The following is a 13,342-nucleotide window of genomic DNA, read 5'->3' as shown; positions in this document are numbered from 1 at the left end:
ATATATATATATATATATATATATATATGCTATTCAGTTGTTTTCTGTCATATCTGATTCTTTGTGACTCCATTTGGAGGTTTTCATGTCAAAAAAACTGTAATGGTTGCCATTTCCCTCTCTAGCTAATTGGACAGATGAGGAAACTGAGGCCAGCAGGGTGAATTGACTTGCCTAGAATCGCACAGCTAGTAAGTGTCTGAATTCAGATTTGAACTCATGAAGATGAATATTCCTGACTCTACTGTGCTACCTAGCTACACACACAGACACAAACACACACAAGCACCCACAAAAAACATATACATCTCTACATATATGATCGTGAGCTGCTGTAGCTGAAAAATTAATCACCCTGTAGCCAGCTTTCAGGAGCCGAATCTTCCAAATGTACCTCAAAGACACTTCAGATGACAGAGATACGAATCTATCATCAGATCAGCACTCAAAATCTTACTAGCTTGGGTAGGACCTGTAAGAGCTTGTGCCTCGCTTCCAGAGCATTTGAGAATGCAGAGTTTTGGGGGCACAACAGTGAGGAATTGTGGCAGGATTTTTAGCCAAGTTAGAGGAGAAAAATCTAACTATAAAAATAGAGAGTAACTGTGAGGACTCTGCATGAAGTCTGCCATTTCTCTTCCCATTAAGTTGAGCTATTTCCTTATTTAAATTTCTCTGCCAAATGATCCAGGCCCAAGAACACGTTTCTTAAGATTAGAGCACACTACTTCAGAACTCTATCTTCTTTTTTTTTTCAGGGCCAACCTGGGCATCTGGGACCACAAGGCCCCATTGGAGAGTTAGGACCTCCTGGGCCCATTGGATTACCAGGAGAGAAAGGTATGAAAGGTGAGAGTGGACTTCCTGGACTTGTGGGAGAGAAAGGAGATAAGGTAAGATTTTTTTTTTTTTTATAAATTAAAAATGTAATATTTGCTACTGATTACCTAATGACATTTTAAATACTTGCAAAAGCACCAGAAATTATATCTTTTAGTATAAAAACCTAAGTAAATAGTAGGACTGAACTTTTTTTTAATCCATGTATTACTTTTTTTCATTAAGTTAACTTACTTGCTATTCTATTTGTGGCATAACATTGGTTGTGTTTTCTTATATTTTTAGGGCCCAACAGGAGTACCTGGCTTCCCGGGTTTGGATGGCATACCTGTAAGTAAACTTTTTTTTTTATATGTTATTTTCCTAATTACATGTAATAACAACTTCCAACATACTTTCTCCAAAATTATAAGATCCAAATTGCCTCCTTCCTTTCATTCCCTTCCCCCTCCTGGAGATGACAAACAACTTGCTACATAAAATATTTCCATGCAAAACATACTTCCATATTGGTCATTGGTGTCATATCAAGAACCCTGACTCCATATTTAAAGTTCTGATTGGGCAGGGACACCTAATAAAGAGAAGAGAGATGAACAATCTGAACGAGCCACAATCTCCTACTTGGGGATCCAGCAGCTTAAACTATTTCATTCAATCTAATACTAATAATATATTTGCAGTTTATAAAAGTGTCATCTATAAATAAGTTAATTTTTTTTCTTAGGGTCATCCTGGACCTCCAGGATCAAGAGGCAAACCAGGCATTGATGGCTACAATGGTTCAAGAGGAGATCCAGGGTTTCCAGGAGAGAGAGGAGCACCAGGACCAGAAGGACCAGCTGTAAGACATTATTTGCATAAACATTAGAAACTGGAATGCCTTCTAAGAGCCAGCTTTTTAGGTATAACCAACAAATGTATACTCAAGGCTGTAATTTGTCAGCTCCTTAGATCACAGTCCATAGCTTGAAAGTCCTTGACTTTGTGTGTAGAAACCTTCTGGGGAAGCCTGAAGTAAAAAGTTATTAATAAAGCAAGAGCCTCTTATATCTCTATATCCATTTATGATATATGTGTGTATAAATATATGCATGTATCATCTAGTTATCTATCTCTCTATCCATCTTCCTATATATCTATCTTTTTGTCCAACCATTCACCATCTTCCCATCTATCCTATCCATTTATCCATCACTCTGTCTATCTATCCATCTATCCATCTATCTATCTATCTATCTATCTATCTATCTATCTATCTATCTATCTATCTATCTATCTATATCTATCTGTCTGTCTGTCTGTCTGTCTGTCTATCTGTCCATCTATTAATTTATCTATCTATCACTGAGACTGGCCAATGCCTCTGTGATACGTACAAGTGGAGAGTAGAAGTTTGCAATGGATTTTCATAGTGGAAACATCTTTCTTGATTAATTTTCTTTAACTTAATTAAAGAAAAAAACTTGGGCTCAGTTGTATCACTTGAAACATGAATAATGCAAATGCTATGTACTTCCTCTGCATTGGTAAAAATGAACAGGCACCTTTTGTTGAGAAGGAATGTGGGTATTAATACAAAGAAATCTGATTTTGGCATCATTGGATCAAAGAGCATCATTGGACCTTAGAGACCATTGAGTCCAATGTCCTCATTTTACAGATGAGAAAACCGAGGCAAAAAGAACCAAAGTGACTTGCCCAGGGTCACACAGCTAGGTAGTATATGTGATAGGATATGAATCCAGGTCTTCCTGACTTTAGGCCCATTGCTGTATCCACTGCTCCATACTGTCTACATTCAAATCCTGGCCCTGCTTCTGCTTACCTTCCAACTAAGGTATGGGGCTTCAGACTGGCCCCTCATCTCTCTAGGGCTCAGTTTCTTGACTTGTAAAATGCAAGAAATGGGCCAAATAATCTTCCAGCTCTCTTCCACTTCTAACATCCCATGACCCCTATGCATTGATATTACATGTCACTGAGCTCAAGCTTTTTGAGGCAGCAGGGTTTGTCTCTTCATCCCAACCTGCACGTACTCATGTGGCCACTAAGTAAATAATTCCTGATAATGATGAAAGGCTTTTTTTATCCCCTCTAATGGATATAAAAATTTCAAGGTTGAAAACTACCAAAGTAAACAATACTTTGAACCATGAGTCATTTAGTTGCTGGAACAGGCACTCTACACATGCCACAAATAACTTCCTTTTCTTTGGGTTCACTAAGAGTCATTTAACTAGATCCTTATCAATTCAAGATCCTAGTTTTTCATGAACTTATTCTTCCCTAAACATCTTGGTTTTGAACCAAGGCTTACCCTTTGATATCTCATCTTCTTAGTGCTATGGTCCACCAGTGAACAGATTTTCTTTTTTTCCTCTTGTTTTAAAGGCTAGAAATACTTTGACCATTTAATCTGATTTCTTGTGATGTTTTTGTCTTATTCATCATAAACTCAGTTTATTTCTAATAAGCTTTCTTTGCTTCAGAGCTATAGCTGACTCCTGATTTTGTTCCTGGCCTCAATGGAGTTAGGTCAGCCATATAAATTCAAATATGGAGGCAATTCAATGGAGTCAAAAATGGGATCAATTCAAATATAATTTTCATAATCAAAGCCAGATTTTTTGGGTACTGAAAGCAAGATTAGTACTCATCGTTTCATTGTGAAACTTCTCAGACTGTCCTTCTATCCATCTTCTGCATAGAAAATAAATCTAGAACTTGAAAGTCCCTGAGAGGCCATCTAGTCCTCATTTCATGGATGAGGAAATCTAAGATCCAGAGAGGTTATGACTTGCCCAAGGTCATAGAGAGATAGTAAACATCAGAAGAGTAATTTTACCATTCAGTCCTATGCCAAGCACAAGAGCACCTTGTACATGAAGGGTGAAATCATAGATAGGTAAGTGGTCCAATGAATATTGTCCTAAGTTTGAAGTTAGGAAAATCTGATAAAAATTCCACCTCAGATACTTACTAGTGAGATGAAACTGCACAAGTCTCCGATGTTGATGAGTCTCCCATTACCTCATTTGTAGAATAAGAGGGGTTGGACTCAAGATCTTTTAAGATTCTTTATAGCTCTAAATCTATACCTATCCTATAAAATTAATATTTTTTATTTCATCCTGGGTATATTATTACGTGACCAATGAGAGAGTGGCTAATTCTGTTAATATATTTTATTATTTGAAAAAAATATAATTCAGTTGATTTAATAATTTATAGCTATTCATATCAGTAGTTTATCTTTTTTCCTACTAATAATCCTTTTAATTTAATCCAAATTTCTGATAGATATTAAATATGTACATATATTTCAGAAACACTGGATAATTATAGTTAAAAGTAGTTATAAAAAGCAGGGAATAAACGAGAGGACATGGTATCTGAAATCACTAGCTAGACATCAATAAATAACAGTGAATATGGATTAGAATATATTTTAATAATTTTGTACTTTTTTTCATAAATGTTTGATTTTTAGGGTTTTCCTGGGCAAGATGGTGAAAAAGGGAATTCAGTGTATATTTCAGGTGCTATTAAAGGTCTTCCGGTGAGTATTCCAGTAGTTGTTGAACTGTCAAAGTGGTAACCTGTTTGTTTAGTCCCGAATTGGTTCTTCTGAAAGTTTGAAGAGGAGAAAAGAGAAGGGAGAGTAAAATGACTACTCTAGTGCAGAAAAGAGGAAGAAGGGGCAGAACTTTTCATTTCTCCTAGGATATATATGGAGAGACTACAGACATGGAGGAAGGACTGGAGGGTACTAGTCATCAGAGGAGCCTCATCTTATCTGAGCTGGACAAAGAAGGGTTGAACACACACCTACAAACACAAAGAGTTTGATGTAGAAGTACTTTGAATTGAACAAGGAAAAAAATCAGGGATAGGTAGGGTTAATAAGGAGAGATAGTATCAGGGAGGAATAATTAGAAATAAAACAAACTTTCTGATTCTGAAGGGGGAAAAAAAAAGAGGAAATAAGAAAAGAACTAAAATCCCAAAGGATGCCTTTAAAAGGCCTCTTAGATAATAGAAGAATGACTGGACAATTTATAATATATGAATGTATTGAACAAAGGAGACAATTTCAAGGTAGTGTGAACTGACACAGGGTAGTATAAACAGACACAGGAAAATGATTTCATGTCCTAAGGTCAATAATGTTATAAATAAAAACAACTTTGAAAGTCTTAAGAACTCTGATCAGTGCAAAGATCAACCATATCTCCAGAGGTCCTTTGATGAAGCATATTACCCCAATCTTGACAGTCAGTCACCAAGCATTAATTAAGCACCTACTATGTGCCAGATGCTGTGTTAAACTCAGAGAGGTCCTGGACTGAAGGTTCAGAAACAGACATACATTTTTCAGGCCAGCCTCTATGTGGATTTGCATTGCTTGACTTTGCTATTTATCATGATGAGATTGTTTTTTTTTTTTTCCTTTCTCTAGTTTTTTTAATTGAGGTTGGGAGTTGAAAATTAGATTAGCAATAGTAATGTGCCCCGCCAAAAAACAAAAACAAAAACATTAAAATGCTTTTAAATGCACAAAAGAGAAAAAAAAGTTCAGGACAGGTTTAAAAGTAAAATGTAGAATTTATGATAGAGTTTTTTTTAATCCTTACTTTCCCTCTTAGAATCAACATTGTGTATTAGTTCCAAGGCAGAAGAGGGGTAAGGATTAGGCAGTGGGTGTTAAGTGACTTGCCCAGGGTCACACAGCTAGGAAGTGTCTAAGGACAGATTTGAACCTAGAACCTCCCATCTCTAGGTCTGGCTCTCAATCCACTAAGCCATCCAGCTGCCTGCGATTATACACTTTTTCAAAAAATCAAGTGGTATGAAATAAGGCTTCATAGTTCCATAGAAAATTCTCTTTTGAGTTATGGAAATACTCTTATTGGTGTTTACATTCAGAATTTAAAAAGTTTAGTTTGATGAATATATGTTAAGCATCTACTATTTGTGATTTAAGAATATGCTCCTAAAAATTTCAAGAGCTTCCACATTAAGCCAGTATTAACATTAAAAAAATTAAGTTGTCTAGAATTCTTAGCAAGGAGTTATTGCACAAAAAGTATTCAATCAATCAACAAATATCTAAGCGCTAGTTAGCCCCTTTCTAAGTGCCAGTCACTAAGCAGGGGATCTAAATACAAAAGGTAGCCTTCAAGAAGCTTCTGTTAGAATAGGGTAGACAACATGTACATATAAAAGCAGATATAGAATAAATGTAGAATCAATATGGGCTCAGAAATGTATTGATCCGGCACCTAAATGTACGATTGGTTTCACAAGTCATCTTTCTAGTCAAAGGGAAGGACCGAAGGTAGAAAGAGTTTAGTGATACTGACAATTGGAGATTCAGGTTCAAATCTTGGCTCCAAAATTTACTAGTTGAGTGACTTTAGGAAAATCTTTTAACCTCTCTGAGCCTCAGGCAACTCTCTAAGACTCTCTATTAAATGTTAAAGCAGCAGGGGCCTGAGAAGCAGAGGGAAATGGGAAGAAGAGGTATCGTCAAAGTAGGGTAAGACTAAGAAATACTGAATTAGGGACAACACCTCAAGGCTGGTGCAGAGTGATTCTTGTTCATTATTTAAGAGATGGAAGCAACAATTTCAAGAACTCCCAAATGTGTCTGTAGATATGACCCTTAGCTACTTTTCTAGATCCTACTTAACTGACCTTCCTACAGAGAGGTATTACATATGTGTATGCATATACTCAATACTTGGGTGATTACAAGAACTCTTGACTCATTCTACTTAGTTGTAATGAGGTCATATTCTATGTCAGTGGACTGAGAACTCACAGTTACAAAATCATAAATCTTTAAAGCATTGAGGTAGGAGGTTTCAGCAAATATATGCATGCCATCATGTTTTATTTATCTTGCCAATGAAATGACTCCATTGTTACAGGGAGATCGAGGTGATCCAGGACCTCCAGGTTTACCTGTAAGTCTCTCCTATGGATCGTATGCTTCTAGACCTTTCTCAGTCAATGCATTAAGTCAATTCTTTATCATCTTGGAAATTACCTGCTTTGTGGATTTTCCAAAGCAAAATTTGAATCACAGGCTTAATTTCTCCTGACATTTAGTTCACCCTGGGTTTTCTCTCAAATGAACATTTGATTTTTGACTTTAAATATAAGGTAAATCTTCTGGACAAATAAAAACTACACAACCCCACAAGAACTTAATACATTGAAAATCTCGTAAAAAAATTTGGATGATCTCATTTTGAATTATCCAAACATTGATCGAGAATTGACTGATATTCTTTTCCTACCCTCACTTTCCCTTCCTGAAGTATTGCTTCTTCCTAGTCACCCCCTTTATAAATGATCATGAGGTTGAAAGCAGAGATGGGCTGCCTTTCTGATGATACACTTCTGATATGGCTTTCTAACTGAGTTTACTTTCTCAGATTTATGTAAATCTTATCCCAGGCTGAGAAGAATGAAGAATTCTTCAGAGGCAGAGAAAAATTGCCTTTTTCCACTGATGATCCAGAAGGAATACCTTTTGGTGCATGTAAACAAGAACATGACTTACTATGTCATTAAAAATCATAATTGCAAAATAAAATCATATTTTAGACCATGAAATCATCTGAAGTGTGCAAATAGCCCAATGAAAATGAATAGTCCTTTCTCCTTGCTATTCCTAGACTGAGAGGCAGTGGGAGAAATTGGGAAAAACTGCAACTAGATAAAAGGTTTTGAGTCTTAGTAACCCTAAGCAAATCACCTAATTTTGGGGGGCCTCAATTTTGTCATTTATAAAACAAGGGGATTGGACTAGATGGCCTAAAATGCCCCTTTCAAATGATGCTAACATGACATTTTATTTCAATGTGCTGGTATTTATCATTTCTGAGAGATAATGTAGAATTGTGGAGAGAGTCAGCCTTAAAGTCAGTAAGACCCAAGATCCAAGTGTTGCCTCTGATGGATACTGGCTATATGACCCTCTTGTATTAGAGGCCAGAAATGTCTAACATGGAGCCCACAAATCCTTTATGGCCCACAATACACCTAAGTGAGCCCCAAATCAGATTAAAAATCATTGGAAGATAGTTAACAAAAATAAATAAAAGTACAATAAAACAAATTTTGTTAATATGTGGCTAAATCAATATGCATCCACAGGGATTCTTATGTAGGATTTAGTGGCCCCATTTCTATTTGAGTTTGATATCACTGTTCTAGACAACTACAAGACAGAGAAAATGTCAGCCAGCATAAGTTTCCTCACCAAGGGCCCCCAACACCAATGAGATCAGAAGTCCAGTCCCCCATCCCTATCATTTATATATGATTATTTATGTGAATATTAGTGTACAGAAGATAATCTATAGAGTAGTTGTTCAGGCATTTCAGTCAAGTCAAAAGTTGGATAACTATTCATCTATAATCAATGTATTTTTATGTATTATAATTTATCTTATCTATATCTATATATGTACAATATATTATTATTTTTGATGCCTTCTCTACTACAGAAGGAGAGGAAGGGAGGGAGATAATTGGAAATTTTAATGTAACAAAGGAATAAATAACAAAAATATATTTTTATGTAAGAAACAACATAGAAAAGCAATATAGTATTGTGAATAGAACATCATATTTGGCATTTGAAAGACCTTTAGTCAAGTTCTAGCTATGTGACATCGGTACATTTTTTATCTTTCCAGTGTTCTCTAACACTACATATTCCAGTTAAATTGCTGGTCTGCATCAGTGATGGGAAAATCTCTGCTGGGAGATTCCTGTATTGATAAAGTCATTGGTCTAGCTCTCTAAAGAGGGAAAATAAGATGAGAAAAGAAATCAAGTAAACATTGTTCTTATTTTAAAAACGTATTAAGCATATGAAAATTGAATAGGCACATGGAATTTTGTTAATGTTTTTCAGAAGTTGTTTTTAAATAAGCGATCCCATCTTGCTTTTTAAGAAAAGCTATTCTCCTCCGTATTTTTTTAAACCCTTATCTTCTCTCTTAGAGTCAATACTGTGTATTGGTTCCAGTGGAGAAGAGCTGTAAGAGCTAGGCAATGAGAGTTAAGTGATTTGCTTAGCTAGGAAACGTGCGAGGCTATATTTGAACCCAGGATCTCCTGTCTCTGGGTCTGGCTCTCAATCCACTAAGCCCCTTAGCTGCCCCCTAAACCTATCTTTCTTTTTAAAAAAATCCCTAAATACAGAGACTTATAATTTAACCAAAAAGGACACTTATGGATCAGTGACCAGTGGCATCATGTAGAGAAGGGATATTTACCCTGAGCAGGTAAATTTCTGATTGGTATTCTGAGGTTTAGTGAGATTCCAAGCTAGTAGAATTCCATCTTATTTTTGCAAGGTTATTGCTGAAACAAAATGAAGTCTGTGAGGGTTTTTTTTTTAACATTTTTATGAAACTTACAGAGGGTGTTTTTATGCAGCTAGGATTACAGGTGGACTTTTGTGATTAGATATAGAGAATTGGGTAAACAAATGCATTGTTTTTTCTCATGTGCAGGGACCTCGAGGGGCAAATGGGTCAATGGGTCCAATGGGATTTCCAGGAGAACCAGGTTCTAGAGTAAGTGTCACATTATTGTTATAATGTTCTTTTTTTTTTAAATGTAATTTAATTGTTTCTTGGTCAAAATGTATACCCTAGTTACTGACTGTAACTCAACTCCAATAAGATGGGGATGTCAGTATTAATATTTGTATTATATCTAGCAATAAGGAAAATAAATAATATATAAAAACTCCCTCTAGCAATCTGAAAAATAAAAGTTGGCATGCAGAAAAAGAAGCCTGGACAGAACCAAAGATATGGTTTTAGGGGCTATCTGTCCCCATCTCTTACGTGTCAGTGACCAAGAACAGGGCACTAGCCTTCTGGGATCCTCAATTTTTCCTTATGTTGATGGGAGTAATATTATTTGCACAAAGGATTGACTTAATAAAAGCATTTTTAAACTTTAAAATATAATGTGTGAATTGTTGCTACGCTATAATAATAGTTAGTAGTAGTAACAATAATAATAGTAATATTTGGGGGCATATTGGAGGCTGGGTGAAATTGTCACCAGATCGACATAAATCTATTCCACTATTGAAAAGCAATGTCTTTCTGGCAGTTCTTGTCTTCCTGTATCAAAAATAATAAATTTATATTTTTAAATCATTAAATTGAAATCAAGGATCCACTTAAGCCATCAAATAACGAGACCAAATGCAAGAAAGCTTCAGAATTCTCGATCAACTGATTTGTTTTCTGTTTGTTTGTGGTTGCCTTTTAGGGACCTCCGGGCCACCCTGGGAGGCCAGGTGCTCAGGTAGGAAGAATTTCTGAAGCGAGCACATACACACAGGTGTAACTAATTATTCAAGTTATTTTTAATGTTTCGGATTTTTCTTTCCCAGTGGACATCTCAAAATTTTTTAATAAATAAACTCCAATAAGCTAAATGATTAAATACAAAACCCACATTTAAATTTTTATGAAAACTCACTCCTTTCTTTTTTTTCTTTTAGGGCAATCCAGGTGTGGGAGTAAAAGGTCAAGTTGGAGATCCGGTAAGAATAATTTACATTTAGGTGCCACCTAGGCACAAAGTTTCTCCTGGAAATTCCATATATATGTTGATTGACTTATTATGTATCATCCATTGATTGTCCAGTCGTTGTCCAAACACAGATCTAAGCATTATGCTTTCTTTGATTTGCAGCTAAATGATGAGTGGATAGAACATTGGTCCTGGAGTCAGGAAGCCTTGACTTCATAACCTGCTTCAAACACACACTAAATGTGCGACCTTAGGCAATTCACTTAACCTATTCCAGACTCAACTTCTTCAGCTGTAAAATGGGAATAATAATAGCTCAGATCTCCCCAGAATCTTGGGAGGATCAAGTGAGACATTCATTCAACACTTTGCATACCTTAAATAATATTGATGATGATGATATACATATACCTGACCTCTGGCCATATTGATTAGCATTATTTACAGGATACATTAAAAATACATTGAGTATATATTGTAATATCCATGACCCCTCTCAGGATCATGGATATTACAATATATATTCATATTATTTACCAGATAACTATAGCCTTTAGACTAATTCACATACTAAGCTTCAACTTAATAAGAAGGAGCTGAACATTCTTGATCTATATCAGCAGGTATATTTTAAAGTTTCAAAGCAAAAGCTTCTGTATTCTTGTAGCAACTCCCTAGTTTTATGTGTTGTTTAATATAAAATAATATAAATATGTACAGGAGCAACTAGGATTAAGAGCCAGGTCTGGAGATGGGAGGTCCTGGGTTCAAACCTGGTCTCAGATACTTTCCACCTGTGTGGTCATGGGCGAGCCACTTAACCCTCATTGCCTAGCCCTCACTGCTCTTCTATTTTGGAACCAATACTTAATATCGATTCCAAGACAGAAGGTCGGGGTTTAAAAAAATAAATTCATGTACATACTGAGTATAAGGCCCTCAGGACCACCCAGTTAAAATGACCAGGAGCACAACCTGACATGATTAGACTGATAGACCCAGACACACTGATAGACATTAGACACAGACACCTTCCTACTGAGGTTTGAAGCTGTGTTATTAGGCAACAAGTTTTTGGGAATAAATTCAACATTCTGCAACTATGAAATGGGTATGATAGAGCTATGAGGCACCTTCATGGAACAGCCTTCATTATGAAATGGCAAGCACCCTAATACCCCATTTTTCCTAGCTGCAAGAAAAATTTCCAGCATGCTGTGTCAGGGTTCTATCTCCTGCTGTCATCTTTTCATATTTAAAAATGTTAAATATTCAGAGATAGGGAAGAGGGCAGTATTGATATTTAAATTTTAATTTAATATTTCTTTTGTTGTACTCATTATGGTTGCATAGATCTTTGATATTCCGAAATACTAGGTAGAAGGAGGAAGAAAGAGGAAAAGGTTATATATAATGCTATTGGGACAGAATTTTACATAGAATATACATAATGCAAAAAAACTAAAATATGCATAGAGCATATATCCAGAATATATGCAATAATACTTTAGAAGAAGAATTGCATTCTTAGTCTTCTATAATGGTAAAGAAATTGTGGGTCCCTGGGAATGGTTTGCACACCTGTAATCACAGCTACAAGGGAAGCAGAGACTGGCACCTTTTTGAGCTCAGGAGTTTTGAGCGAGTGTCCTCTAGACACGTGGAATTATGCTAGGCACTAGGAGACAAGTCCAGTTAAAGAAAAACTAGTGCTGGTACAGATAACTTTCACTAGCTACTTAATATCTGATTAAGGGGAGAAACCACAAAATAAATTCCTTATTTAAAAGTAACAAAATATATGTTTGTGTGTGTATAAAAATATATACATATATACACACATGTATACATACTTACATGCCACTCTTCATTAATGTGTAGGTATAGCCACTTGATTGTATATGCATGCACATAGAGGCATATATGGATATATAAATTAATATATATATATTGCAAACACTATCACACAGATAAACAGATAATCTTAGTTAAGCTATCAAAGACCCAATGTCTCTGTGTTTTAATGTGAATAGTGTACCCTAATTGCCTGCAGCTTGCAAAACCTGGAAGATCCAGAGATTCACAGTTAAGGAATACAATTAGTAGGCATGCGTCTTTTTCCATCTTTGAGTGGTTCTGAGCTACATGGGATGGACTAAATCAGTCATCTATCTACCCTGAGGTTGGCACCAATATGGTGAGCCTCTAGCAAAGTGGAGAGAAAGAGAGAGAGAGAGAGAGAGAGACAGAGACAGAGACACAGAGAGACAGAGAGACAGAGAGAGACAGAGACAGAGAGAGAGACAGAGACAGAGAGACAGAGACAGAGAGAAGGAGACGGGGGGGCGGGAAGACAGAGAGAATCAGAGAGAGATTGAGGCAGAGAGAGACAGAGAAAGAGACAGAGAGACAGATATATATATATATATATAGATAGATATATAGATATAGATAGATAGATAGATAGATAGATAGATAGATAGAGAGAGAGAGAGAGAGAGAGAGAGAGAGAGAGAGATTATGTTCCAATCAACATAAATCCTCTAGTTATCTCTACTAAATAACCAACTCAAAAAAGCGTGAAGAAATGACTATGTAATCATCTTTAATTAAGTTAACGTTAAAAGAGAGCAGAGTTTAAAGTGTAATATTGAAAACTATATTTAATTTGCTCTGATACTTATTTCCAATTCATTCCATTAATCATAATTCTAAACTGGAGCATTGTCCTATGACTCACTGATTAATGTAATCTTCCATCTTTGGATAATTTGACATTATGACTGTCTTGGTATCATTTGACTTTTTATAGGGTGAAGTTGGTCTTCAAGGGTCTCCAGGACCAACTTTATTGGTTGGGCCTCCTGGTTCATGTCTCATTAAGGGAGAAAAGGTATGTCTATATAAATCTAGAGTTCCT

General features: G+C 35.9%; 1 protein-coding gene across 1 annotated transcript in view; it reads left to right on the top strand.

Moving 5' to 3' along the window:
- COL4A4 (collagen type IV alpha 4 chain) overlaps positions 1 to 13,342 on the top strand; it is a 155,261-nt gene that overhangs the window by 42,104 nt on the left and 99,815 nt on the right. The window contains exons 2-10 of the mRNA XM_044669450.1: positions 759 to 893; positions 1,126 to 1,170; positions 1,568 to 1,684; positions 4,334 to 4,402; positions 6,777 to 6,812; positions 9,381 to 9,443; positions 10,156 to 10,191; positions 10,391 to 10,432; positions 13,235 to 13,315. Coding sequence (XP_044525385.1) covers positions 759 to 893; positions 1,126 to 1,170; positions 1,568 to 1,684; positions 4,334 to 4,402; positions 6,777 to 6,812; positions 9,381 to 9,443; positions 10,156 to 10,191; positions 10,391 to 10,432; positions 13,235 to 13,315 — 624 coding nt within the window. The remainder of the gene's footprint in view (positions 1 to 758; positions 894 to 1,125; positions 1,171 to 1,567; positions 1,685 to 4,333; positions 4,403 to 6,776; positions 6,813 to 9,380; positions 9,444 to 10,155; positions 10,192 to 10,390; positions 10,433 to 13,234; positions 13,316 to 13,342) is intronic.

Source organism: Gracilinanus agilis, chromosome 3 (genome assembly GCF_016433145.1).
Source record: "Gracilinanus agilis isolate LMUSP501 chromosome 3, AgileGrace, whole genome shotgun sequence".
Classification (NCBI taxonomy): domain Eukaryota; kingdom Metazoa; phylum Chordata; class Mammalia; order Didelphimorphia; family Didelphidae; genus Gracilinanus; species Gracilinanus agilis.
The sequence above is the reverse complement of the archived record's forward strand: the minus strand, read 5'-3'. Positions and strand labels throughout refer to the sequence as shown.